We start from the raw sequence: 24,385 nt of genomic DNA, 5'->3' as shown, positions 1-24,385 counted from the left end.
GGCCAGGGAAGAGCAGAGCGATAGACTGTCTCTGGCAGATTAATGCTTGTTGGTTTCTCAGACGCATTACTGACCTTGTTACTGCCTCCAAATTACATGCTTTAGCGGAAGATGATCGGCCACTGTCTTTTATAGCTGTCTGCATGTGAAAACGCTTTCTTACGGCTTCCCTAAATAGCCTCTGGAAGGATTTCGGAGTACTCACCCTCCCCACTCCCCTCTGTGCACGCATGCCCACTTGGGGCTGGTTTTTAAGGCTGGGGACGGCTGCTGGCTCCAGCATATCCCATGTACCACGGCTCCGCCAGCGCCAAAGCCCGCTGGCAGGTGACAAACGACTGCACTTGGGACCAGTCAATGGTACCTCTGCAGCTTGTTACCGGAGCGAGAAATCCAATGCAAGGAATAGTGTTCAGAAAACTGTTTTACCTTGCAAGGGTGTGGGTCAACCCCGTAGGTCTCCAGAGTCTGGGCTTTCCTGAGAAAATTCAGCTCTGAAGTAGCTGGTGGCTGCCCACTACAGGAGGGAAAAAACAGGAACAAAAAGAATATTCCGTGGAAGACACAAACATGAAAGTCAGCCCTTGGTTACAGGGTTTCCATTAACGACAAGAGGCATCAGTCATGGCATATTCCCGTTACATTCGCCAGCACAGCCAATCTGCAGCAGGAGACCAGCACTGAAACCGAGCCTTTCTTCTCCTGCCAGTTTGATCTAGCAGGAGATACGCTGAACCAGCAGCACCAGGAAGGACCAAAATTAAGGAGCATCTGCATAATTTAGGGTTGAATTTCCTACATGCAGTGTAGGCATTTCTTCCACGGGGAAGAAAGGGGATTTTGCTGGGCAGAGGGCAGCAGCCCACATATCGTAAGGGCACGGCTCTGCTGGGTTTTTGGGAGGTTAAAACCACACCGTCCTCCCTGGGGACCGGCGCACGGCTGTCCATTCGGGACATGGCCCCAGAGGCATCGCCGGTGCCATGGGAGGACGGGGCTTTGCTGACAGTCTCTCACACCTCATGTCCCCAGAGCGGGGTGAAGGCAGGAGGGGATCTATGGGGGCGTTGGTCACTATCCCTGTCCCACCAGGGAAGACCAGGGACCCCCCCAGGTTGTGCCAGCTGAGCCAACAGCCAGGAGCAGGAGAAACCCCTTGTTCCTCCCTAGGGCAGGAGGGATCGGGGCTGATTTTGCACCAGGACTGGACTGCTGCATTGCCAGTGTATTTTTTTATTTGTCTACACTTTCTGTGGCTTGTCCTTGGCCACTCGATCACATTTTTCTTTCAGTGAGCAGAGGTTTGGGGGACACAGCAAGCTCCTCTTGCAGGGTGATTTGTTGTGATGCCTCTACGCTGCCAACCAACCTGCTTTCCTAAAGCCTGCTCTGCTCTGCATTTTTGCTATTACCAACACTGCCAAGAGTACCGCTGGCTCTCAGCTAGATCTGACACACACGAGCAGTGAGTGCTCATCCCATGGCACGACTGAAAATCCCAAACAGCGATAAAAATCAGCCGAGCATCAGTAATCCCGATAGCAGCTGACGCTCCTGCTCAGCGAAGCCACCCGGCCGTACCTCAGCTCCGACTTGTGGATCTCCGCAATTTTCCTCTCCAGCTTCTCCGAGTGTTTGGGGAAGAACTGGAACTTGGAGCTGTAGCCTTCCGGGTGCTTCCCAGGGTCGTAGTCCCCGATCTCGGCTGGTGGCAGACAGAACCGGTCAGCAACAGCAGAGTGCATCCCCATCCTCGGCAGCAGAGCCGGCGGCAACTGGGTGCAGGGTCGGGGCTCAGAGCATCCTGGGAACACCACTCTGACCTGGCCGTGCTTCCCATCGGGAGGGATCGTTTGTAAGGTGATGTGTCCAATTAATGTCACCATTTGCTTGGGAATCACCTGGCAGCAGATGGTCACTGTCCCACATTTATTAATTCCTCAAGCTATTTGCCAAGAACCTCCTGGGAGCTGTGCTGGGTCTGCGCGATGGCAGCCCTGGGGCAGTCAGGGGCACCCCCGGCCCCCACCCTGATCCCAGCTGGGAACAAGGCAGCGAGCGAATTCTACTTGCCCAGTGGATGCAACTGTGCCTTGAAAAAATATAATTCACTGGAAAACTGTAAAGCGACATTGAGAAAAGCTCCTTCACCTCTTTACCTACCCCAGGGAAGTGCTGCCGGGTACAGGTTGACCCAGCAGCACTGCCCTGCAGCGGGGCGGGAGTGCTGCCTGCAATGGGACTGATCCCCCACCTGGAGAACCTGCTTCAAGCCTGAGCAAGCTGCAAGCACAGCGACAGGAGGTCTGTCCTCAAGACAATCCCAGCAGCCCGAACCCAAGCACTGAGACCAGGGTGCAGAAACACCCGAGACACCCCGATTTCTGAGCTCAGCCCTGCTCTCTCCTCAGTGTGGGCTGATGCAGCTCTGCTCCCTCTCCCAGCACCCTGTGGGAGCCGGCAGCGATCGCCGCTGGCATTTCACTGTAGCATGGCTCTGTAGCTGGTGTATCCTGCAGGGATTTACAGTAATCCGGCAGCCTCCTGCCACTGGGGATGAAAGGACCTTACTCTGATTTAATTCCCTCCAGCCTCAGGTCCTAAGCGAAATGGAGACGTTACATTAATTTTTATGTTTCCTGCTTAAAACACTAAAAGGGGGGAAACACACCGGCACTGCGAAATAACTCAAAAACGCTTTGGAGCTGAAATTTGTCTTTTTTGATTGCTGGGGCACATCCCCCTAGCTCATCCCAGGGACGTGACTGCAGGCACCAGGGGACTGCAGAGAAGGGCCCCGGCAAGGCGCTGAGCTGAGCACCCTTGGGTGGGGAAGCCCACTTGCACGCCTGGCGTCACAGTGCTAACGGCACGTCAACATGCTTTTCCACCACGCCAGCGCCACCCAGCTCTTCCAAACAGCCTGACAATCCTCGCTGAGCGTCTGGGTGTTGCACCACGCTGAGCAGACGCCGGCCACCCCTGTGCTCTCAGTGCCACGGGCAGTGGAGGCAAGAGCAGGCAGAGCCACGCCGGCAAGAAAACAGGCAGGAAGGCAGATCAGGCAGAAGGTTTTCAGTGGTTTTCCCACCTCCTGCTCCAAACCCCACCAGCGCCTCTGCAACTTGCTGACAAAGGCACTTCCATAGAATCATAGAATCATTAAGATTGGAAAAGACCTCTAAGATCATTGAGTCCAACCGTCAACCCAATACCACCATGCCCACTAAACCATGTCCCCAAGAGCCTCATCTACACGTCTTTTAAATACCTCCAGGGATGGGGACTCCACCACTTCCCTGGGCAGCCTGGTCCAACGTTTAACCACTCTTTCAGTAAAGAAATTTTTCCTCATGTCCAATCTAAACCTCCCCTGGCGCAACTTGAGGCCATTTCCTCTCGTCCTGTCGCTTGTTACTTGGGAGAAGAGACCAACACCCACCTCGCTACAACCTCCTTTCAGGTAGTTGTAGAGAGCGACGAGGTCTCCCCTCAGCCTCCTTTTCTCCAGGCTAAACAACCCCAGTTCCCTCAGCCGCTCCTCATCAGACTTGTTCTCCAGACCCTTCACCAGCTTCGTTGCCCTTCTCTGGACACGCTCCAGCACCTCGACGTCCTTCTTGTAGTGAGGGGCCCAAAACTGAACACAGTATTCGAGGTGCGGCCTCACCAGGGCCGAGTACAGGGGCACAATCACTTCCCTACTCCTGCTGGCCACACTATTTCTGATACAGGCCAGGATGCCATTGGCCTTCTTGGCCACCTGGGCACACTGCTGGCTCATGTTCAGCCGGCTGTCGACCAACACCCCCAGGTCCTTTTCCGCCAGGCAACTTTCCAGCCACTCCTCCCCAAGCCTGTAGCGCTGCGTGGGGTTGTTGTGGCCGAAGTGCAGGACCCGGCACTTGGCCTTGTTGAACCTCATACAGTTGGCCTCGGCCCATCGATTTCTTTGCCAAGGTGCTCGGCAGCAAGCAGTGAGCTTACCCAAGGCCATCTTCATCTGTCCTAGCAACCAGCAAACCTGCAGTTAGCTCTGGAGCCCTCTTTGCAACTGCAAACCGCAGGCACTTGCCAGAGTTACTGCGGGCCGTGCACAGCCCCAGAAAAAGAAGTGCTTTGTCACAGGGCTGCTTCTGCGTCTGGACAAGCACAGAACTAGGAGACACAGGCTGGATAAGCTGAGGGGATGCTCATGGGGACGCCACTGCCCCGAATGCAGGTGGGATAGCTCAGGGAGCAGATGGCAGCGTGGTGCTTCTGCTGCGGGTGAGACCCCAACTTCAATCCTTACCCTCCTCTAGCCCAGCACTGCACGGCACAAGCACAGTCTTGAAGCATGAGCCCCGCACTGGCAGGGTGACATTTGTATTCTAGGTGCAGTGATCTGTTGTAAGTGAAATAATGTAACCAGTACTTAGCACGAAAAGCAAATTTATCTTGTCAAAAAGCATTACCTTGAAGGATATAGGCGGCCAACAAAGCAGCATCCGAAGTCTTGCAGAGGAGACGGCCGTGGTAGAGATCCCTTTTGATCTGCAGGAAGACTAAATACCTGAGGACAGAAGAGATAGTCCATTTATTAAGGAATGTTTAAATTACCTAAACAGGCAATTTACATGTGGAATATCTGCCACGAGACACTTGCACTAACATTTCTCTTGGAGCAGCCCATTTACAAGACATTATGCTTGCTAGGAGCGAACAAGTGCTAATTACTGGGCAGTTCCCCCCGTCAGGGCGGGTGCTGGGGCTCAGATCTACGCATCCCAGCCCCGCTCCAGCCCTCAGGGACACAGTGCCTGCTCCGGGGCTGGCACCCAACCTCAAGGGCTGATGGAGGTCTCCACCAACGCTCCTCTGTCACCAGCCAGCTCCCCACCGGCATGGCCACCCGCAGCAGGGCAGAGCTGCTGGCAGAGACAAAGAGCTCCCTCAGGCACAGAGATACTTGGGTGAGCATTCCCACGGGGAAAATGCACAAAGGAGGAAACTCATAGACAAGGAGGTGCTGGTCCCTTCTGCCTGCCAGCCCCTGGAGTCCGCTGAGATGCTTCACCCTGTTTTGGGCAGGGTGCCTGAACGCAATTGCAACTGCCCCAGCCCACCACGAGGTCAACGGGGGCTGAGGTGCCCAGGGATGATGGTCTGAAGGGGGTCTCGCGGTCCTGAGCCCACCAGTGGCTGTTGCGCTTCCCAGTCCTGCATCCTTGCCCAGCTGCTCAGCCTCCACATAACATGATTTTCTCCTTCCCCAACTTCCTGTATCCTTCCAGGTCTCTGAGTACGCACCCGCTTCCCTCTTCTGTGCTCACCAATGATCAACACTACATCATCTAGAGCGAGCTACCTCTTGCGCTCGCCCATCTCTATCTCCATGCACCAAAGCCCAGTGAAAAGATAAACTATGTTGGAAAATTACATATTTGAATGAATTTATACCTAAGTAAGAGTCTGGGCTGAGTCATGTGGCAATGCATTTGGGAAAACTTTTTGATGGTAAAATGTAAGTCATAGAATGAAGGAGCAAAATGGAAATTGGAGTGCTCAGAAATGTGTTTAAATAATCAGACTTGCACTCTGCAATATCTCAGTCATGCTTCATTTCTCAAATCCGTATTTATGATGAGATAAACCACTAATTTTCACAGATAAAATACATTAAAGAGAAATCCAGATATTAAAGTGTATTTGGTCCAGGGGAAAGTGGATTTTAAGTCCAGGTTTCAGCTGCAGTTGCAGGCACACCTCGAACAGCAGCAAGCAGGGGCAGCCCACCCACACGAAGGGTTTGTCCTGGTGCGCAGGGGACCCGTGGGGTACTGTGAGACCTGGACCCCAGACAGCCTGAGCCCGGCTGGGCTGCAGAGCGCCACACTCACATCAGCTGCAGGGCACAAAAGGGGCTGGAGGTGGCTGCGGTCCCGAAGCTGGGCTAATGCTTTATTCGTGGGAAGGAGAACATGGTCTTCTGCTCCCAGTCCCTACCGTCACCTCTGAAGCATCGACAATCTCAGCAGTTGGTGGCCATGGCTTCCAGCGCAGGTTACAAACCCTGCTCCTGCCTGAGCACACCCGCCTGGCGCCAGCCTGGATGGAGACCCCAGGCTCGGCTGGCAAGCACCGCCGACACCCTCGCCCAGCACAAAAGACCTTCGCTGCACCAGCCCTTCCCCAGCGCCTAGCACAGTCCTCACAAAAAAACACGGAATCAAATGGGTTTAACCTTGCCAATCCCTCCACCCCTGCTCGCACCACACACCCCCCCCCCCTCCGGAACCCCCCTGTTCCCTTTAAGCAGGGAAAGTCTGTAGATCTGAGCTGGTTTTACAAACAAAAGCATTCAGCAGGTGCCAAACAGGTTTTCAAAAGCCTTGCCTATGCCTTGGAAATATCCCCTGGAAAGGGGAGTTTCTCGGGGCAGCGCTGGGCTGTGGGATGAGGCTGCCTTGAAGAAGGACAGTGAAGATGGGAAATATTTCTGAGCTTGCACTGGCGAGCTCCCGGGCTGGCTCCATCCCCGATGCTCTTTGGGTCCAGCTCCCACCCTCCGCAAGGGTAAACTGTGACCTGCATTTCAATTCTCCTTACTGTGCTTGACAACTGCAGATGTTTGCTAATCTCTGATTAAAGAAAAGAAATACAATTAACATATTGTGTGTGCAGATTAATGCCCACATAATAGCTGTCATTACTCAGAGACAATGTCTTTGGCCGTTTCACATTTAAATTAAGGCCTGATGGCTGCACAGGGTTGCACTTGCTGGGAGTAAATGTAAAATCTGCAAACTAAATAAATGCCTCTTAAGCAAAACAAGATGTATCCGTGTGAAACTATTCCTGGGCACTTCTGTGGGTCCCCTAAAATGTGCCTGTACGAAAAACCAGATCAATTGTACCCAAGAAAGCTGATTACAGCGCATGTCCTGGCAGCAGCAGAAAGACTGGCATTCTGCACATGAAGACACTTTTAAACAGGCCCAGCAAATGCACACAGGGCTCTTTACAAACGCTTTCATCCTAATCTGCATCGCCCCTCTACGGTCAGACCCGAAGAACTGAAACTTTCTCAGGCTTCCAAACAACATCTTAAGGGGTTTTTTAGTTCTGTTTTTTGGGTCCTTCTGTGAAACACAAGCAAAGCTTTCATTAGTCTTGTACATTATCATGGGGAAACCAAACTCCAGAAGAGTTTTTGAAACACCTCACCATCCTCTACTTCTAGCTGATCTGCCCAACAAAAATACAGAGTTTATTAATGCAAAACTGAAGTAAAAAGCTGAGCCCAGGCATGTTCCAAACACACTGCATAACAGGCTGCAAAAGTCCAGACATCCTCTCTCATTTGCTGCCTGCAGAAATAGACTGAAAATCCCAATAAATAAATCCCGGAATATATTTAGCTCTATCAGTAAGCCTACTTAATTCTCAACGCGCTTAGCATGGACCCCAGCTATTCATCTGGAATATTTAGCAGCCAGAGCGTTGTCCCCCAGGCAAATGGAGAAATGGCAGCCCAGCGCGGGGCCTGGATGCGCAGAGGGATTCAGGGCTGCACGGCTTCAGGCTGCTGCTGAGACTGAGCCACTCTGAGTGAGTGACAAGGGCTACTTGCCACCATTTGAGGGTATCTGGGGCCAAGACGTTGGGGGTCCTGCAATTTGCAGCAGCTGACTGTCCACAGTGCAACACGGCATTTACAGCCCGCTTTGAAGATATCAAGAGAAGTTTGTGCTACTTTGGTCCCTGTTTTTTACAGGTAAGCAGGGAGCTTCCTTCTCCAGGACTGATGATCTCCTGCCCTGGACTAAGGTACATCACAGGTAAAAGCTGAGGTAGGAAGAAGGGAGCACTGCAGCTGCACACACAAATAACAATGTTTTTTCCCCACACCCAGACCCTTTGTTCACAGACGCAGCTCACTGGTTTTGTCTGGAGCCCTTACCTGCATTTGGGCAGATGGCACCTACAAGTTTTGCACCCTTTCACACCCCAAACCTAGATCCAGGGCATAGTCAGAAAAAGCATTTCTGCAGTCATTTCTTCACATGTCACTTCTCTGGATCATCTCCCTAGCCTGGATTTTACATAAGGACACATGCAAACGACTAAAACCAGAAGGAAAGTGAAAAATTTCCCTCCTAGACCTCGTTGTGAGAATCAGCCGGCTCCCGTTGCAGTGGCCCAGCTCCAGGGGGTCAGCAGCCAGCACATTTTAGCCCCAAAACACTTTTGGATCCTTTGAATTGATTTGATACTTTTCTTAGCGGTCTGCAGATGCCCACGTGCCAGGAGCGAGCCGACCGACTTTCTAAGGTACAAACAAGTCTGTGCTTTGAAGCCAGGGAAAACCAGCCAAATAGTCGGAAAATCAGGACAGCAAAGCACAGCCCGGCAGAGGGGAGCAGCAGATGCTGCCGACGCCATCCCAGCCCGGCCAGGGCCCCCTCTGCTGTCCCGCTCCTGGTCCCTCCCTGGGACCACGCTATGGGTACCAACGTGTCGGATGCTCCGGAGCTTTTGGTGGCAGCAATACGAGACGGTGAGAGGTCTGCGGTGCAGCCAAGCGCTCCACACCAAAACCTGCCGCCTTCAACCGGTGGGAGCTGGGCTGGGAAGTTTTAGCATCAAATGAAGGTTGCCAGGCCCTTATTCATCATTTAGTTCTCTCTGGTTTTTACTGTAAGTTCTTGGATGCATTTAAGAAGAAGAAACTTTTTCCCACAGTAAAACAGAATAAAGGGGAACTGAAACTGTTTGGGGGTAGACACAGACCTGGTGCTGCCCAAGATCCAGCAGCAGCTGGCCTGCCTCCATCTCTGGAGCTCGAGGAGAGGAGAGGAGAGGTCCCTGCATGAGCTGTCCCTTGTCTCCACATGACATTGGAGGAGGACGGCTGGTGAGCAGGAGCTGCTGGTGACAGTCTCCTGATCAGCTAAAACACCCTGATGGCAAATGCCAAGCCCTCTCCTGGGTGCAGAGCTGGCAAGGGACCTCGCAGCCCCAACAGTAACACCACTGACGTTTACTGGGGACAAGTGCAGGACAGACCCCAGGGGGGGTAACTACCTGAGTTACAGAGGTTCATCCATGCCACGTCTCCTCTAATTACATCCTTGGCAAATGGCCCCTGCCAGAGACATGACAGGAGTCTTGGTGAGCCCTGGGGCTGACCTAACTGCTCTTCTTCACTTTCTGCTTTATGGGTTCATTTAAAGCTTCTTGACCTGGGTGAGAATCCAGCGGAGAGCAGAGGGGTCCAGATGCCCCCACCACCTGGGAGGGGAGCGGGGAGCCTTTACTCCTGATCTGAGGAAAATCTGGAAAACATCTAAGCGTGGTTGAGGAACTCACTTCCAGCTCTTCTTTAAAAGGTGATGGCAGCCCTGCAGGGAGCCGTAACAGACCCGGGCACGGGCAGGGTGCGTGCCACCACTGCCCCAATGGTGGTCCCTGCTGCCACAGCCGGGTCTGGGGTCTTGCTGCCATGGGCACACAGTGGGGGCCAGGCTCAGGCCTCCTACCTAACCTAACGTCCCAGAGGACAGCACGCCGAGGCGAAAGCACATTGTGGTGTCTGACACATCAGCAGGGTGATTAAAGGCAGTTCCCCATTTCCCTTCTCTAGCAGAACTGGGGGACAAGGCACTGGCTGTGCCTGACACCCCGTCAGACCTCCAGGCTCTCCCAGCTCTGCCACCCCTGTGCAGAGCCCAGGCTGAGCCTACAGGCCAGGTCTGCTCCCGGTCCTACGGTGTGCTGACGCACTGCCTTTCATGCTCTCGCCTCATCTGAAGATGCAAAATTCCCCGCAGCTCCTTTAAACATCTCTAGTAAATTTTATTCAGCATTTAATGGAGCCCGCGCGCCCAAAACCTGCTGTGTTTGGGAACTGAAAAGCAAGGCTGGTGTCGCCCACCCAGCCCTCGAGTGAGGCCGAAGCACTTCTCGCTCCCCTGCACCATGGCACAGCAGGTGAGTGGTGCAGTCTGCACCCCGCGCTGGGTGTAGCAGCAGCAGAGGCACTGCAGTGACCAGCTGCCGGAAGAGCGAGGGGTCCTGCCCTGGGGGTAGGTGACTGTCCTGGTCCCGGGCCGGTGTGGGATGGCCCTGGCAATGCTCTGTGCCCTTGTCATGCTCCCTCCAGCGTGCCTGCACCCAGTCCACACCATTTCTATTACCTTCTCCCTAACAAACCCCAGGCTTGCAGACAACTAAGAATTATTTGCAGCAATAATGGCCAAAGGCTCCAGGGGAAAATGCAGAAACCTTTAGCAAAGGCACCAGCCCAGCTGCCTCAGGCAGAGACCCGACTCTCCATGCCACGGCAGGTGGGGGCAGCTTGGGCTGCTGTGCCCTGGAGATCCACAGCCACGGCTTGTTTTCCAAAGCTGCTGCAATTTCTCAGCGAGTGCTTTTCATGTCCTTCCTTCTGGCAGGAAGAGCGGCATGAAGAACCCCTAAAGATAGAAACTCGAGAGAAGCACTGTCAAGTTTCTGCATCGCAGTTTATCACCCATTTCTCCCAGAGCATTCATGGCCCTTACGTAAAAGGGATGTGGATAATTACGTCCAGGGGATGTCAAGGGAACTGGAGACACTCAAACGCTTCCCGACAGACCAAGCACACGTAATGACACCCTGAGCTAAGGATGTGCTCAGGCAGTGGTGCTAACAGCTGATTCAGAAGTGGCAAGAGTATTAGCAGAAGCAGAAATCAGACTCTCACAGGTGAACTGCTGCTCCTGCTTGAATGCACCTTCCTGCACTGACCGGGACTGGGGCTTCCAGCTGGAAGGAGAGATTTTGGAGAGCTGCAGGGAAGGGCACGCAGCCGGTGCAGCCCAGGAACAGTTCTGCATTGGCAGGATGGTACCGAGGCTGTGATGGACGTTATGGTGAGCAGTGCTGCACTCAGAGCACCTTGCCCTGGAAACCTGGTTTTTGTAACCGACCGCAGCCAAAGACCAAGTCAGCGGGTTTAAACCCACAGCTAGTGCTCCCCGCCAGGCACGGCCACTCCACACACTAACAAAGCACAGGTGGGGATTTCCACACTGTTTCCCCACAGTTGTGACAACCCAGAAATGTTCAGGTTTGTTTGGAAATCTAAATGGCTGTTGCTCTCCCTTGACTACAAAACAAAGCTTGGCAGGGTGTGTTCCTGCCTTGGCCAAGCCCTCGCTGCCTGGTGCCGGTGGTGCGGGGCTGGCCGGTCCCTGTGTGCCGGGGTCTTACCTGGTGATCTCCTCCTTCAGAGCAGCGGGGTCTGTGGGATAGAACTTCACACGGAAGCACATGGTGAAGGGAGGCTGGGCTGCAGGGAAAAGAGCGATACCGCAGTCACCAAGTGACAGGGTTTGTCCCCTTCGTCCTCCCAAATAACCCCGCTCGAGGAGACGGTCAGATATTGCTGGGGGTCTCGCCTGCCCTCCCCATTACCCCCAAACACACCCAGCTGCCCTTGGTAAGGAGGGAGCAGAGAGGCACGGGGCCGTTCCCCACTGCGGTGGCCATGGGGGGAGCAGATGTCCCCAGTAAAGCCATGGGGAAGCACCCGCAGCACCGTCTGCCTGCAGTGCTCCCCGCTCTCCAGGCGGGCCCCGGCGCTGGCAAATCTTGCTTTGCTCATCCCCATCATTTCTGTCCTGATCTCCTGCAGAGCCGGTGCCCCATACCAGGGGGGCATGGCCAGCTGTGACTGCAGTGGGACCGGAGGAGAATGATCCCACTTTCGAGCCAGCAGAACAGCTTTGTGGATAATCAGAAAGGTCCTTTTTCTGGGAGATGTGCTGGGAATTAACCCCAGAGGGGAAGGACTGAAGAACATGGAAAAATGTCTAAAATGAAAGGAGCACGCACCGCCTGTCCAGGACATCTGCTTGCAGCAATACTCACCCCTCATCTGCTTCACAACCGACTTGGTAAATTCCAGCCAATGCTGAAATGAAAAAGAAGGTAATTAAAGCAACTCAGTAACAAATACTTTCAGTTAATAACATTGACTTTTCGGGGCAAAATTAAAGAAACAAAAAACCCCTCTGCTTGAAATAAAAGCCTATGCTGTGGCAGAGTCCGTGAGCTGCACGGCAGAGGTGGGAGGGGGTGCAGCCCCTGCCCATCCAGCTGGCAGCTGAGGGAGGGCCCAAGCAGGACCTGAGCCCCAGCGTCCCGCATCTGACATCGCTTTCTCTGCATAGCCCCAGGGAAAGCCGGGTCCTCCACGTCCCCTCTTGGCTGCCCCATCGGGCCAACACAGTGGCACAGCGGGGCTCTGCTGATGCTGGGGTGAGTGGCTGTGCTTGCTCAGTGCCCAAAAAGGACCCTCTGCCAGCCCCAGGAGAGGCGCTGTGTAGAGCAGGGGCTCACCAGGAGGCATTTTCCCTTGCTCAACAAAGCACACCGTCCCCAAAGTCAAGTGCAGTTTTCTATCAGTGACAACAAGTTACATGGCAAAGGCATCCTTCTTCAGCCTTGTTGAAGATTATCATAAGTTTTTTTTATTGAATCTTTCTATATTTTGTGTTTGATAGTGAATAAGTGAGAACATTTTGATTAATCTTTATGTTAGCGCTATGCAGGGGTTGCTGTGTTATTCACTGGACCATGTTAGCCTTAGTCTTAATTCTCTAGAGTGTAACCAGACCACTTAGGCTTTATTGTATATGGGATGAGTTATTTGACAACTTGACAAGGTAGATGAATATCTAGCTAACTGGGCAACGAAACTTACTTTTAAGGTAACCTGAAGTGAACTGCCCTCATTATAATACTAAAAAACACACCCACAGGTCAAGACGACCCTTGCCCAGGTGAAGACCCTTCCCCTGCGCAAGCGTAGTAGCAGAAGAGAATGACACAGCAGGTATTAGACGTGTATGTAAATCACTACCCAATCATTGCAACTGGGAGTGCACTACCCTGTAATTCTTGTGTATAAATGTAACGGTGATCTAGCCATAGGTGTGCTTGATTTGTGGAAATTCCACCTTGCACCCGGCACTGCAATAAAGAATGCCTGCTTTCTAAAACTCAAAATTGAGTCTTAGAGAGTTCATCATCTGCCGACTTACGGTAACAGATTTTGGCGACCCAGATGGGACCCTGCTCTTGAGCCTCGATGGATCCTGGGATCACGGAACCTCAGCTGGCACCAAGGGATTCTCGGAGAGGATTTTCTGATCCCCAGACCGAAGAGCCCCTGAGCGAAGTGTGAGTATTAAGGCATCCTTTTGGAAACTTGAAGCTGGGACCCGGGAAGGGGTTAGAGTCCCCGTTTGGAATCCCTACCTGTTACCTTTGAGTATTTTGTTGTGATGGCATCGGGATTTGTAAAACTGTTTAAGAGTAAGAGTGCTGGGAATTTAGCAATGGATGAAAAGATACCAAAAACCTCGCCGTTGGGGTGTTTGTTAGCGCATTGGGGTGATTTACATGATGATTTGCGCAAAAGCCAGATGATTGAATATTGTAACCATTGGTGGTCTTTGTATGTTTTGGAGGATCAGGAAAAATGGCCAAAGAACGGAACTTTGAGTTATAACACTATTTTGCAGTTAATGTTGTTCTGTAGAAGAGAAGGCAAATGGAATGAAGTACCGTATGTAGATTTGTTCTTTTATTTGAGGCAGCGAGTGGATTGGCAGAATGAATGTAAGTTAATTAGTCGAGATACTTTGGTAATGGCGTTAACTTCGGAGAATAAGAAAACAAAGAGTTGTTTTTCGGCTTGTGATATTGGAAAGAGGTGCATTAGGTGTACAGCACCAAAAGAGGATGAAATGGAGTTAGAATTAGAAGTAGCACCCCCGCAGGAGGGACGGAATTTCCCTCCTTCACGTATAGGGGAAAGAAGTGCCGAAGCAGAACCGGACAGTAGTGGAATGTGGGGGGAGATAGAGGAAGTAGAGGTTCATACTCCAGCCTCTCGAAGGACTAGACAACAAACCCAATTGCTAGCTCCTTTAAGGCAGGGAGTAGGACAGAACGGGCCGGTATATGTGAAAGTGCCGTTTTCAATCACAGACTTGCTGGCGTGGAAACAAGCAGCAGGGGTATATAGAGAAGATCCGGAAAGAGTAGGAAGAGTGGTAGAGGCAATTATTAGAACTCAGGATCCTGATTGGAATGATTTACAAGTGATACTGGATAATTTGTTGGATAGTACTGAGAAACAGATGGTGTTAAAAGTAGCAAGAGCACAAGCAGAGGCAGCACATATGAATGAAACTCTCCCTGGAACTTTGGAGCAGAATTTCCCTTCGGGAGATCCCCAATGGGACCCAAATAATACAGAACACAGAAGAAGGCTAAATCGATATCAAAAATGGGTGCTATATGGAATAAAGTATGCAATCCCAAGAGCTTTAAATTGGTCTAAATTATATGAGGTAAAACAAGGTAAGAATGAATCTCCCTCTGTATTCCTAGAAAAATTAAAGGAGACTGCTAGAAAATATACTGATTTGAAATTGGAAACAGAGACAAAACAACAACAATTGGCTTTGATTTTTATGGGACAATCAGCACCCGATATAAAAAGGAAACTCCAAAAGTTAGAGGGAGATGATTCTAAAAATTTAAATAAAATGCTTGAAGTAACATGGAAAGTCTATAACAATCGAGAGAAAGAAGAACAACAAAGAAAAGAAAAGAAAGATAAAAGTAGGGAGAGCAAATTAATAGCTCTTTTAACAGGTAATGCAGTACTAGGAAGAGGACGGGCCAGAGGAAGAGGAGGTTTTAGAAACTTTGGTAATCGGGAACCTAATGCACCTCTAAGGATAGATCAATGTGCATATTGTCGGAAAGATGGACATTGGAAAAGGAGTTGTCCTCAGTTGAGGACAGGTCGGCGAGAAGCAGCAAGGATGATGACCTTAGACGACTGAAGAGGACCGGAGGGGAACCCAGCTGAGCCGCTGGTTATAATTAAGCTGGGAGATGATAAAGTTGAATTTTTAGTAGATACCGGTGCAACATATTCTGTTTTGAATACTTGCAAAGGGAAATTAGGAAATGAAATGGCTAGTATAATTGGAGCGACCGGGAAGCAGGAAAATAGGCCATTCCTTCAACCCCTAAATTTGAAATTTAGAAATAAGGTAATTACACACAAAGTTTTGTATGTCCCAGACTGTCCGATACCTTGCTAGGGCGAGATCTATTGTCCAAATTAAATGCACAAATAGTGTTTGAAGAAGGAGAATTTTTTTTTAAAATACCAGAATCAAAGACAGGGGAAATATTGATGATAAAGGAGAAAGTTAAGGAACAAAACCCACAGAAAGTAGATCAGGCTGTTGTACCTATAGTCTGGGATACAGACGTACCCGGTAACTCAAAACCAGCACAACCTGTAAAAATAGAATTAAAAGAACAGGTAAAACCAGTGAGAATCAAGCAATATCTAATTAACCCAGAGGTTAGACAAGGAATCAAGAAATTGATTGATAAATTTTTAAAGTTTGGAATTTTTGAAGAATGTGAGTTAGAATATAATATTCCAATTTTACCAGTAAGAAAACCTTCAGGTGAATATAGATTAGTTCAGGATTTAAGGGCTATAAATCAAATAGTTAAAGACATATATCCTTCAGTTGTAAATCCATATATATTTTTAACAGCATTAAGAGAGGTTCATCAGTGGCTTACAGTGCTTGATTTAAAGGATGCTTTCTTTTGTATACCTCTGGAGAAGGAAAGCTGAAAGTTACTTGCTTTCGGGTGGGAAAATCCACAAACAGGACAAAAGACACAATTAACATGGACAAGACTGCCTCAAGAATAGTCCAACGATCTTCGGTAATCAGTTGGCGAAAGACCTGGAACGGTGGAAACAAAGTGATACAGAACCTAAACCTGAACATTTGCTTCTACAATACGTGGACGACATCTTGATTGCTACAGAAGAAAGACTGACCTGCATCAAGGTAACAATAGACCTTTTAAACTTTCTTGGACTGAATGGGTACAAAGTTTCCAGGAATAAGGCTCAGATAGCGAGCCAAACTGTAATATATCTGGGCTTTGAGATTTCAAAAGGGCAACGACAGTTGGGAACAGACCGTAAGGAAGCAATCTGTAGTATTCCCGAACCTAGAAATGTTCATGAATTAAGAGCATTTCTGGGAATGGCTGGATGGTGTCGCCTTTGGATAATGAATTACGGTCCGATAGCAAAGCCGCTTTATGAGCCCAAAAGGTTGTACCGTTTGTGTGGGGCTCAGAACAGCAAAAAGCCTTTCTGAACTTAAAACAGGCTTTAATGACTGCACCAGCATTGGGACTTCCAGATCTAACCAAAGATTTTCAGTTATTTGTTCATGAAAGGCAACATCTTGCCCTCGGGGTGCTGACTCAGAAAATGGGAAGCTGGAAAAGACCGGTCGGGTATTTCTCCAAACAACCGGACACTGTAAGTAAAGGTTGGCCCACATGTCTCCGAGCAGTTGCCGCTACAGTGATGTTAATACAAGAAGCCCGGAGACTAACTTTGGGAAGGACAATAACAGTATGTGTACCACACATGGTAATCACTGTTCTAGAACAAAAGGGGGGTCACTGGTTATCCCCTAGCAGAATGATGAAATATCAAGTGATTTTGACAGAACAGGATGATGTCATTTTGAAAACTACTAACTTAATTAACCCCGCAGTCTTTTTGAACTCCGTGCAGGAAGAAGGACAAATAGAACATGACTGTTTGGTGACCACTGAACATGCCTACTCCAGTTGAGAAGACTTAAAGGATAGACCACTGGAGGATCCTGATTGGGAATTATACACGGACGGTAGCAGTTTTGTGGAGGACAGGATCCGATATGCAGGATATGTGGTGACTACTGAGAATTCTGTTGTAGAAGCAAATTCTTTACCCTGCACAACTTCAGCCCAAAAGGCAGAACTGATAGCCTTGACGAGGGCATTAGAGCTAAGTGAAGGGAAGAAAGTGAATATTTGGACTGATTCAAAATATGCCTTTGGTGTGGTACATGTTCATGGAATCCTGTGGAAGGAAAGGGGATTATTATCCTCTCAGGGGATGAGTATTAAATACAAAGAAGAAATCTTAAAATTAATACAAGCAGTCCAAAAACCGATTAAGGTGGCAATCATGCACTGTAAAGCACATCAATTAGGATAAGAAATTATAGGAAACAAATTGGCAGACAGGACAGCTAGGAGAATTGCAAAAAGAGATGCCTTTCAAATGGCATTGATCCCTACTAAAACCATTGCTCTACCAAGAGAGAAACCTAAATATTCAGAAGAAGACGAGAAATTAGGTAAGTTCTTAGATGCAAAAAAGAACCTGGCAGGATGGTAGATAACATCACAAGGCCAAGTAGTAGTCCCACCAATAATAATGAGAGAAATAATACAGACAAAACATAAGGAATGTCATTGGGGAGCAGAAGCATTGGTGGCACTTTTAAGGAAACAAATAGTATCAGTAAAAATGCTAGAAATGGCTAAAATGATAACTGCAAAATGTGAGATATGTTTGGAAAACAACCCAGTTGTAAAGAAAAAGGTTCAAATGGGAATATTGAAATTGGGAATGGAACCAGGAGATTATTGGCAAATCGATTTTTCAGAATTACCTCGCCAAAAGGGGTATCGGTACATTTTGGTGGGGGTTGACACTTTTACAGGACGGCCAGAAGCCTTTCCCTGTCGGACCAATCAAGCAAAAGAAGTTATTAAGTGGCTATTGCAGGAAATTATCCCGAGATTTGGAGTACCTATCGGAATATCTTCAGACAGAGGTCCACATTTTATTGCAGAAGTGGTGCAGGGCGTTAGTAAAATACTGGGAATTACTTGGAATTTACATACACCCTGGAGGCCACAATCCAGTGGTAAAGTAGAAAGAATGAATCAAACACTGAAAAGACAGATTAGTAAAATATGTCAGGAAGCTAATTTGAAATGGCCTCAGGCACTCCCATTGGCTCTTTTGCGAATTCAGGTTCAACCTAAGAGTAGAACTTTAATTAGTCCATATGAGTTGTTATACGGAAAGCTGTATGAGTCTCCAGAACCAAATTTGAATGTACATATAAAAGGAAAACAAGATATATATAACTATCTACTTTCCCTAGGAAAAACTTTAACTGCGTTTCGGAGTGTAGTTGTTTGGAACAGGCCTCTGTCTTTGGAGAATCCAGTACATGATTTCCAACCAGGAGATTATGTTTACGTGAAAACATGGACTTCTGAACCCCTTCAGGAACGTTGGAAAGGACCTTTTCAAGTACTGTTGACTACCTTCACTGCCATCAAGATAGCTGAATCAGAAGCATGGATACACTACACCAGAGTGAAGAAAGCCCCACCATCGTGGAAAATAATCAATAGGGATAATAAGACTTCAAAATTGACTCTGAAATATGTCTAATTTTGTGTATTCTTTTCAGAAATGGGAATGGATATTGGTTTGGATGTTAGCGGGAGCCAATTTCCTAGCGAAATTTGAACCAGCTGGAGAATTAGTAAAACATGGAAATTTATTAAAATTGGAATGTAATTCTACTCAAATTCCAAACCTTAATCCTGAGGAGATGAAAATCTTCAAGGGACCAGGATGGAATTTGAGTTCATGGATAAAATCACTGATTAGTACTGCATTAGTCTTGTTGATAACCTTTTTAACAATTATTTTGATTTACTATGGTTTAAAAAGGCAAATAAACAGTAAGACTGCATTTAATCGAATGATCATCCAAGCAGTGGCCAGACAACAGGATGAACCAGATACAATTTCAAAGATTCCTACTAAGATCACCGAGATGTAATGATTATCTTATCACTAAAATAGATATTAAAATGAAAGTATTGGAATTATTTTCAAAACTTTCAAAGGGGGGAAATGTTGAAGATTACCATAAGTTTTTTTTATTGAATCTTTCTATATTTTGTGTTTGATAGTGAATAAGTGAGAACATTTTGATTAATCTTTATGTTAGCGCTATGCAGGGGTTGCTGTGTTATTCACTGGACCATGTTAGCCTTAGTCTTAATTCTCTAGAGCGTAACCAGACCACTTAGGCTTTATTGTATATGGGATGAGTTATTTGACAACTTGACAAGGTAGATGAATATCTAGCTAACTGGGCAACGAAACTTACTTTTAAGGTAACCTGAAGTGAACTGCCCTCATTATAATACTAAAAAACACACCCACAGGTCAAGACGACCCTTGCCCAGGTGAAGACCCTTCCCCTGCGCAAGCGTAGTAGCAGAAGAGAATGACACAGCAGGTATTAGACGTGTATGTAAATCACTACCCAATCATTGCAACTGGGAGTGCACTACCCTGTAATTCTTGTGTATAAATGTAACGGTGATCTAGCCATAGGTGTGCTTGATTTGTGGAAATTCCACCTTGCACCCGGCGCCGCAATAAAGAATGCCTGCTTTCTAAAACTGCAAATTGAGTCTTAGAGAGTTCATCATCTGCTGGCTTACGGTAACAGCCTGAGCAACCCCCACACTCTCGGTGCTCTGCTCACCAGCCAGCTGGGTAAGCAATCACAGCAAGGAGGTGAACATTTTTGTGCCGAGGCACCTAGTCCCCAGTTGTTAAAATCACTCTTCACTGGTGCCACATGGTTGCACATGTGCACTGGATGGCGTTGAAGAAGTGCATGGACTGGTCACTTTGAAATCTGATTTTTAAAGCCTAAATCAAGGTCCTGCATGCAGAAAGCACAAATCCACCTCCCCGCATGCTGGCGGCTCCAGGGAACGTGGGGCTCCCCTGGGGCTCTGCCCAGCATCCTGCTGACCCCCACCGCGGTTGTGGGGACGTGCAGCTCCCGGGGTTTGCGGCTGTCCGTGCCGCCGCAGTGCCGGCAGGCAGGAGCACGCAGCAGCGCGGTTCTGCCGGGGAGGACGATTGCTCTGCGGCACTGGCTGCAACGACCAGCTGAAATCACCCAGCCCAATCCCAACAGGAACCGGGATCTATAATTACGGCATGACACCAGGAAGGTTAAGTTCAAGCCTGTATTTCAAGCCTGTATTTCTGAAATTATACTTCTGTGCCATCAAAAAGAAACCATCAAGCTCTGCCTGCAGCAAAATCTCTGCAATAGCTGCTGCTTTGATTTAACATCGTTTAAGCAGGCACATTTAGGAAACAAAGTGTTGTCAGTCAAGAAGCAGCTTCAGATGCTTGTGTGTTGGGAAGAGGGAACCCCAAAACACCACAGCAAAGCAACTACAATTAAGGCAAACACTAGTTAGCACAAAGGATTACAGACCTACAAAGATGTATCACTGAAATTTGGGATTGCCATAGAAAACTCTAAATACTGATGTCCACCGCTGAGACAAAACCAGTGAGCGGTGGCTCCACACAGCTGCACATACTGGGCTGTGTTTCACTCAGGCATTTCTGGGGTGCCTTTGGCACCCGACGCAGATGTGCTGCTGGCAGCAGTGCAAAAACCAGCAGCAGGGGTCAAGGGGGCCACAGCATGCCCAGTTACCTGGGGGTCTGGTCCCTCGCGTTGGTAACTCCCATGACTGTGCAGGCACAGCCCCTTGGGCATGAGGCTTTGGGAAGCCTGGGGGCGAGGGGCAGCCCTGTGGGATCCAACGGCTGCTGGCAGCGAGCGGTCCTGGTGCTCCGACAGCGGCGTTGGGGACGGGGAACATCACGGAGGGTTCCTGTGGGAAACGCCTGCCCCGGTCCCAGGAACCCACTGCAGGACCAAGGGAACCTCCAGGTCACAACAGTCCCCACCATGCTGGGAAGAAGCACCGTTGTCTTTTGGACTGGGCTGAAACAGTTTGAGCGCTGGCATCAGCATCCTCTGACCCAGACCCAACAGAGTGCTGGGGAATGACGGGCAAGAAGGGAGGATTTTTTCTCTCTTTTTCTTCACTTTTCAGCATCTCTGCTGTCTGTGGCCCTGTGCTCTCAACAGATGCATCTCACTTGTAGCAGCACCAGGGCAGCGCACAGGCTCCTCACGGCCACACTTAAAAATTAAGAGGTTTTCAATGACTGCCATGTGCCCTCCTGGCAGGAGCTATAGCTGTGCCTGGAGCGTGCTGTGGGCTGCAGCAGCCACCTTTCCCGCATCACACGAGCGCTGCCGCTCCCAGCCCAGACCCGGGCAGGAGCAGAGTCCGGCCCCGCTCCCTGTGCGCCTCCCGGCCCCTCCCCAGCCCAGGCTGCCAGTCAGGCACATGGCAGAGCACACTTTCAATAAGGAATATTGAGTTGTGCATCAGAAATAATGGACTGAAGTGACAGCTTAGTTCATCACAGGCTTAAATGCAGCACTTTCAGCTGAGGAAATGCTAAACCCAGGCAGCTCTTTGACAGCCACAGTGTCCGTGAGCTGCAAGGCTGGGGCTGGCTCTTGTGTGGAGGGGTCTCCCCCGCCGAGCAGTCCCATCCTGGGATGCTTCTTAAAGCTGAGCAATGGCTCTTGCCTCAACCCTCGTGGCCTGAACTGAATCAGATTATTCCCAGGAGAAGCAAAGCACTGGTAAAAGGAGTGTCCTTGGCATCGCCAAGCGAGCCAGCTCTGCCTCTGCACCCCTCTCCCCCTCTCCCAGTGATGCTCCCTCACTGCTGCCGGCAGCCACTGCCCGCTGGCTTTGGGCTTTGCATCCAGAGTGCAGGAGAAGCACCGGGCAGGATCTGGCCCTGGACACTGACACCACCACACACCACAGCAGAGAAACATTCTCTCCTTGCACCAGCTCAGACAAGACACAGACCCTGCGTCCTCCGTCTGCCCATTCATTTGCTGCAAGAGAAGATGCTCCGAGAAAAAACCCCAATACACCTCCTCCACGTAGTGACTGTGCTGAGGGGTTTTCCAGAGTGCCGTGCGGAGCTCTCAGTGAGTGCAGACTTCAGCTGCGCTCTTTCTCTACCAACCATGCCCACAGAGATGATGCATAATAATGCATTATGCACAGGGTTTTATTTCTACATGTGTTAAAAGAGGTGATTCACCAAAAAGCAGGGAAACAAAGACCTGACATAAGTGGAGCGGCAGTTAATGATCCACCAGCGTCATGCAAGAAAAATGCCACTCTCCAGCACTGAAGAGCCACCACTCCACAGCCAGAGCAAATCCAGCCATCAGGTCATGCATCATCGTGATGATGACAGCCAGAAGGCAGATCTGGGAGAAGGCTGGAGAAGTCAGGAGGGAGAGAGCCCAGAAAACACAAGTCAGGCGGCACAGGCAACATGGCGGGGTGATGGTCTGGAGACCCCGTGAGAGGCAGCAGTGTCTTGCGCTCTGTGATGGCTCCAACTTAGCAAGGTGGGAAGGATGAGGGAAAGGAGCCTACTGCTCTGGGCGAGATAAGCTATGTGAGTGTCAGTGGGTGCCCCTGGAAGGGGGAAGGGGGAAGGGGGGAGTGAGGGGCTCAGACCAGCCCTGTCCCACTGCAGGCAGCAGCAAGGGAGCAGCTCCCCGGCTGCCGGCAGCGGCGTGGGGCCCAGCTCCCTGCTCAGCAGCGGCTGCTCCCTGTAACAGACCCCGCAGAAGGTGCCTTGGGGAGCAGAAACTGTTTGTTACAGTGGCTTATATTGATCAGCAGGAAGTGCAACACAAGACTGTTATTAATAGCTACGCCTGCGAGTGCGTTCACAGCACTTCTCATTCACAAACCTCAAGTGCTCTAATGGCAAGCAGCGATTTAATGTATGTTTGTGCAGAGCTTGCGTTCTGCACACGTTTTAAAAGGAGTGTGGACAGCTAACCCTGAAGAAGTGGCAGGACTCACTCACACAACTACTGCGTGGAAATCCAGCTCTTCGGGACCACGGCACACGGGACCCACCTGTGGGGCTCTGCCCCTGCAACAGGCTGTGCCATCCTGCGCCCGGACCTGCTGCAGCTGCCTGGGGACTCAGTGGGACTCTGCACAGATCCGTGCTGGGAGCTGCACTGCCAGGTCAGACCAGGTCCTGCTGCAGGGGCTCTCAGCTCCATGCACTCGGATGTCTTGTTTCACTCTTCATTGCCCGAGGCAACACGCACAAGTGTTTGGATTCTCAGTACAAAGCTGTCACATGGCCTAATCTCGGTGTTAAAACACGAGTCTGCTCTAGAAATAGTCCTGCAAACCCAGTGTCAGGAGATCTCCCTCTTTGCCCTTGCGATAGCATCAAATCCTCTCACTTGGCAAATGCAAGATGCTTTCACCACTTGCACAGGGATCTGAGAGTCGTGCGAGTTTCCCTGGCTTGCACATCCCGACCGATGCTGAGGATGCATCAGTGGGGCCGGGACACTGAGGCGGCTGCTGCCGGAGCCCGGGTGTACCCTGCCCCCCCCTCCCCAGGGCTGCAGCACGAGACTCAGCCCTGGCTCTGGCGGAAGAGGTGGGAAGGGGCAGGGGGACTCCCCAGGGTGCTCGGGGGCCATGAGCACAGGCAAAGCAATGACCCCGTCAGGGCACCCATAACCCCCCCTTGCCCAGCAGCAGGGTGGGGGAGAACCACTGGGGAAGAGCCCCTCATCACTGCCTAAACCGAATTTTATTGCAGCCATTTGCCTCATGCTCTGGTTTTCAGCCACAGCATCAAAGACAAGTCTGATACCACAGAGCTGCAAGAAACCCCAACAGCCAGCCCAGGCAGGAAGGCCTCTCACCCTTTGCTTGTCGGGGTCCACAAACCGAATGCCGAAGTAGTCCTTCTCCAGCAGGTTCAGGTGGTGGCAGAGAAGGTCGAACAGGTACTGGCCCTTGGCATCTCTCTGCAAGACAAAGAAACTCATTTACAAAGCGGCAGGACAATGGCAGTGGAGCAGAGGAGCTGGGGCACACCCGGTGGGTGAAGGGTCTGACACTTGTAAGGTGACACCAAGGATGGTGCAAATGCCACCAACTTCCCTGGTGCTTCACCAGCAATATTTTCAGCTCAGAAACCATCTCCCATCCCACCCGAGGGGCAGCCCAACAGCAGCTGGGAGCAGGACCCCATAGTGCACCGGTCCCCGTCCCCATCCCTGTCCAGAGACCTGTGGCTCGCCCCCAGGCAGGATGATGAGGCTGCCCAGGGCTCGGCAGGAGACCGCAGCACTGGCCAAAAACCACATGTGTTTGGACAACAAATCTGCATCCAGGTGGCTCTGGGCAGCGCTGCGGAGATGAAGCTGCCTGCACGGAGTGCACAGCAAGAGTGCGGTGAGAGTGCAGCCAGTGCGCAAGCGGGTCAGCAGAACAGCAACCGCCCCAAACACAGCTTGAACGCCACGAAACACTTAGAGTATTTTACAAGCATAAAGAAAACTGTGACCAAGGTCAGAGTCTGTCTGGGAATCACCCTGCAGCTTGAGTCGTAGTGAAGTGTTAAGACGGGGAAGCTGTGAATTTTGGGGTCTGTTTGCTTGGCCCA

At 50.3% G+C, this 24,385-nt stretch overlaps 1 protein-coding gene across 4 annotated transcripts in view; it reads right to left on the bottom strand.

The window, feature by feature from the left end:
• The window catches only part of FRMD5 (FERM domain containing 5), a 127,191-nt gene that overhangs the window by 14,344 nt on the left and 88,462 nt on the right, over positions 1-24,385 (bottom strand). For all 4 annotated transcript variants that reach the window (XM_076348174.1, XM_076348176.1, XM_076348175.1 and 1 more), the window contains exons 2-7: positions 23,640-23,744; positions 11,899-11,941; positions 11,239-11,317; positions 4,458-4,555; positions 1,582-1,705; positions 430-517 (exon numbers count right to left, since the gene is read on the bottom strand). In XM_076348174.1, the coding sequence (XP_076204289.1) occupies positions 430-517; positions 1,582-1,705; positions 4,458-4,555; positions 11,239-11,317; positions 11,899-11,941; positions 23,640-23,744 (537 nt within the window). The remainder of the gene's footprint in view (positions 1-429; positions 518-1,581; positions 1,706-4,457; positions 4,556-11,238; positions 11,318-11,898; positions 11,942-23,639; positions 23,745-24,385) is intronic.

The sequence above is a fragment of the Aptenodytes patagonicus genome, chromosome 10, assembly GCF_965638725.1.
Source record: "Aptenodytes patagonicus chromosome 10, bAptPat1.pri.cur, whole genome shotgun sequence".
Taxonomy (NCBI): Eukaryota; Metazoa; Chordata; class Aves; order Sphenisciformes; family Spheniscidae; genus Aptenodytes; species Aptenodytes patagonicus.
This window is presented reverse-complemented; position numbering and strand designations above follow the sequence as displayed.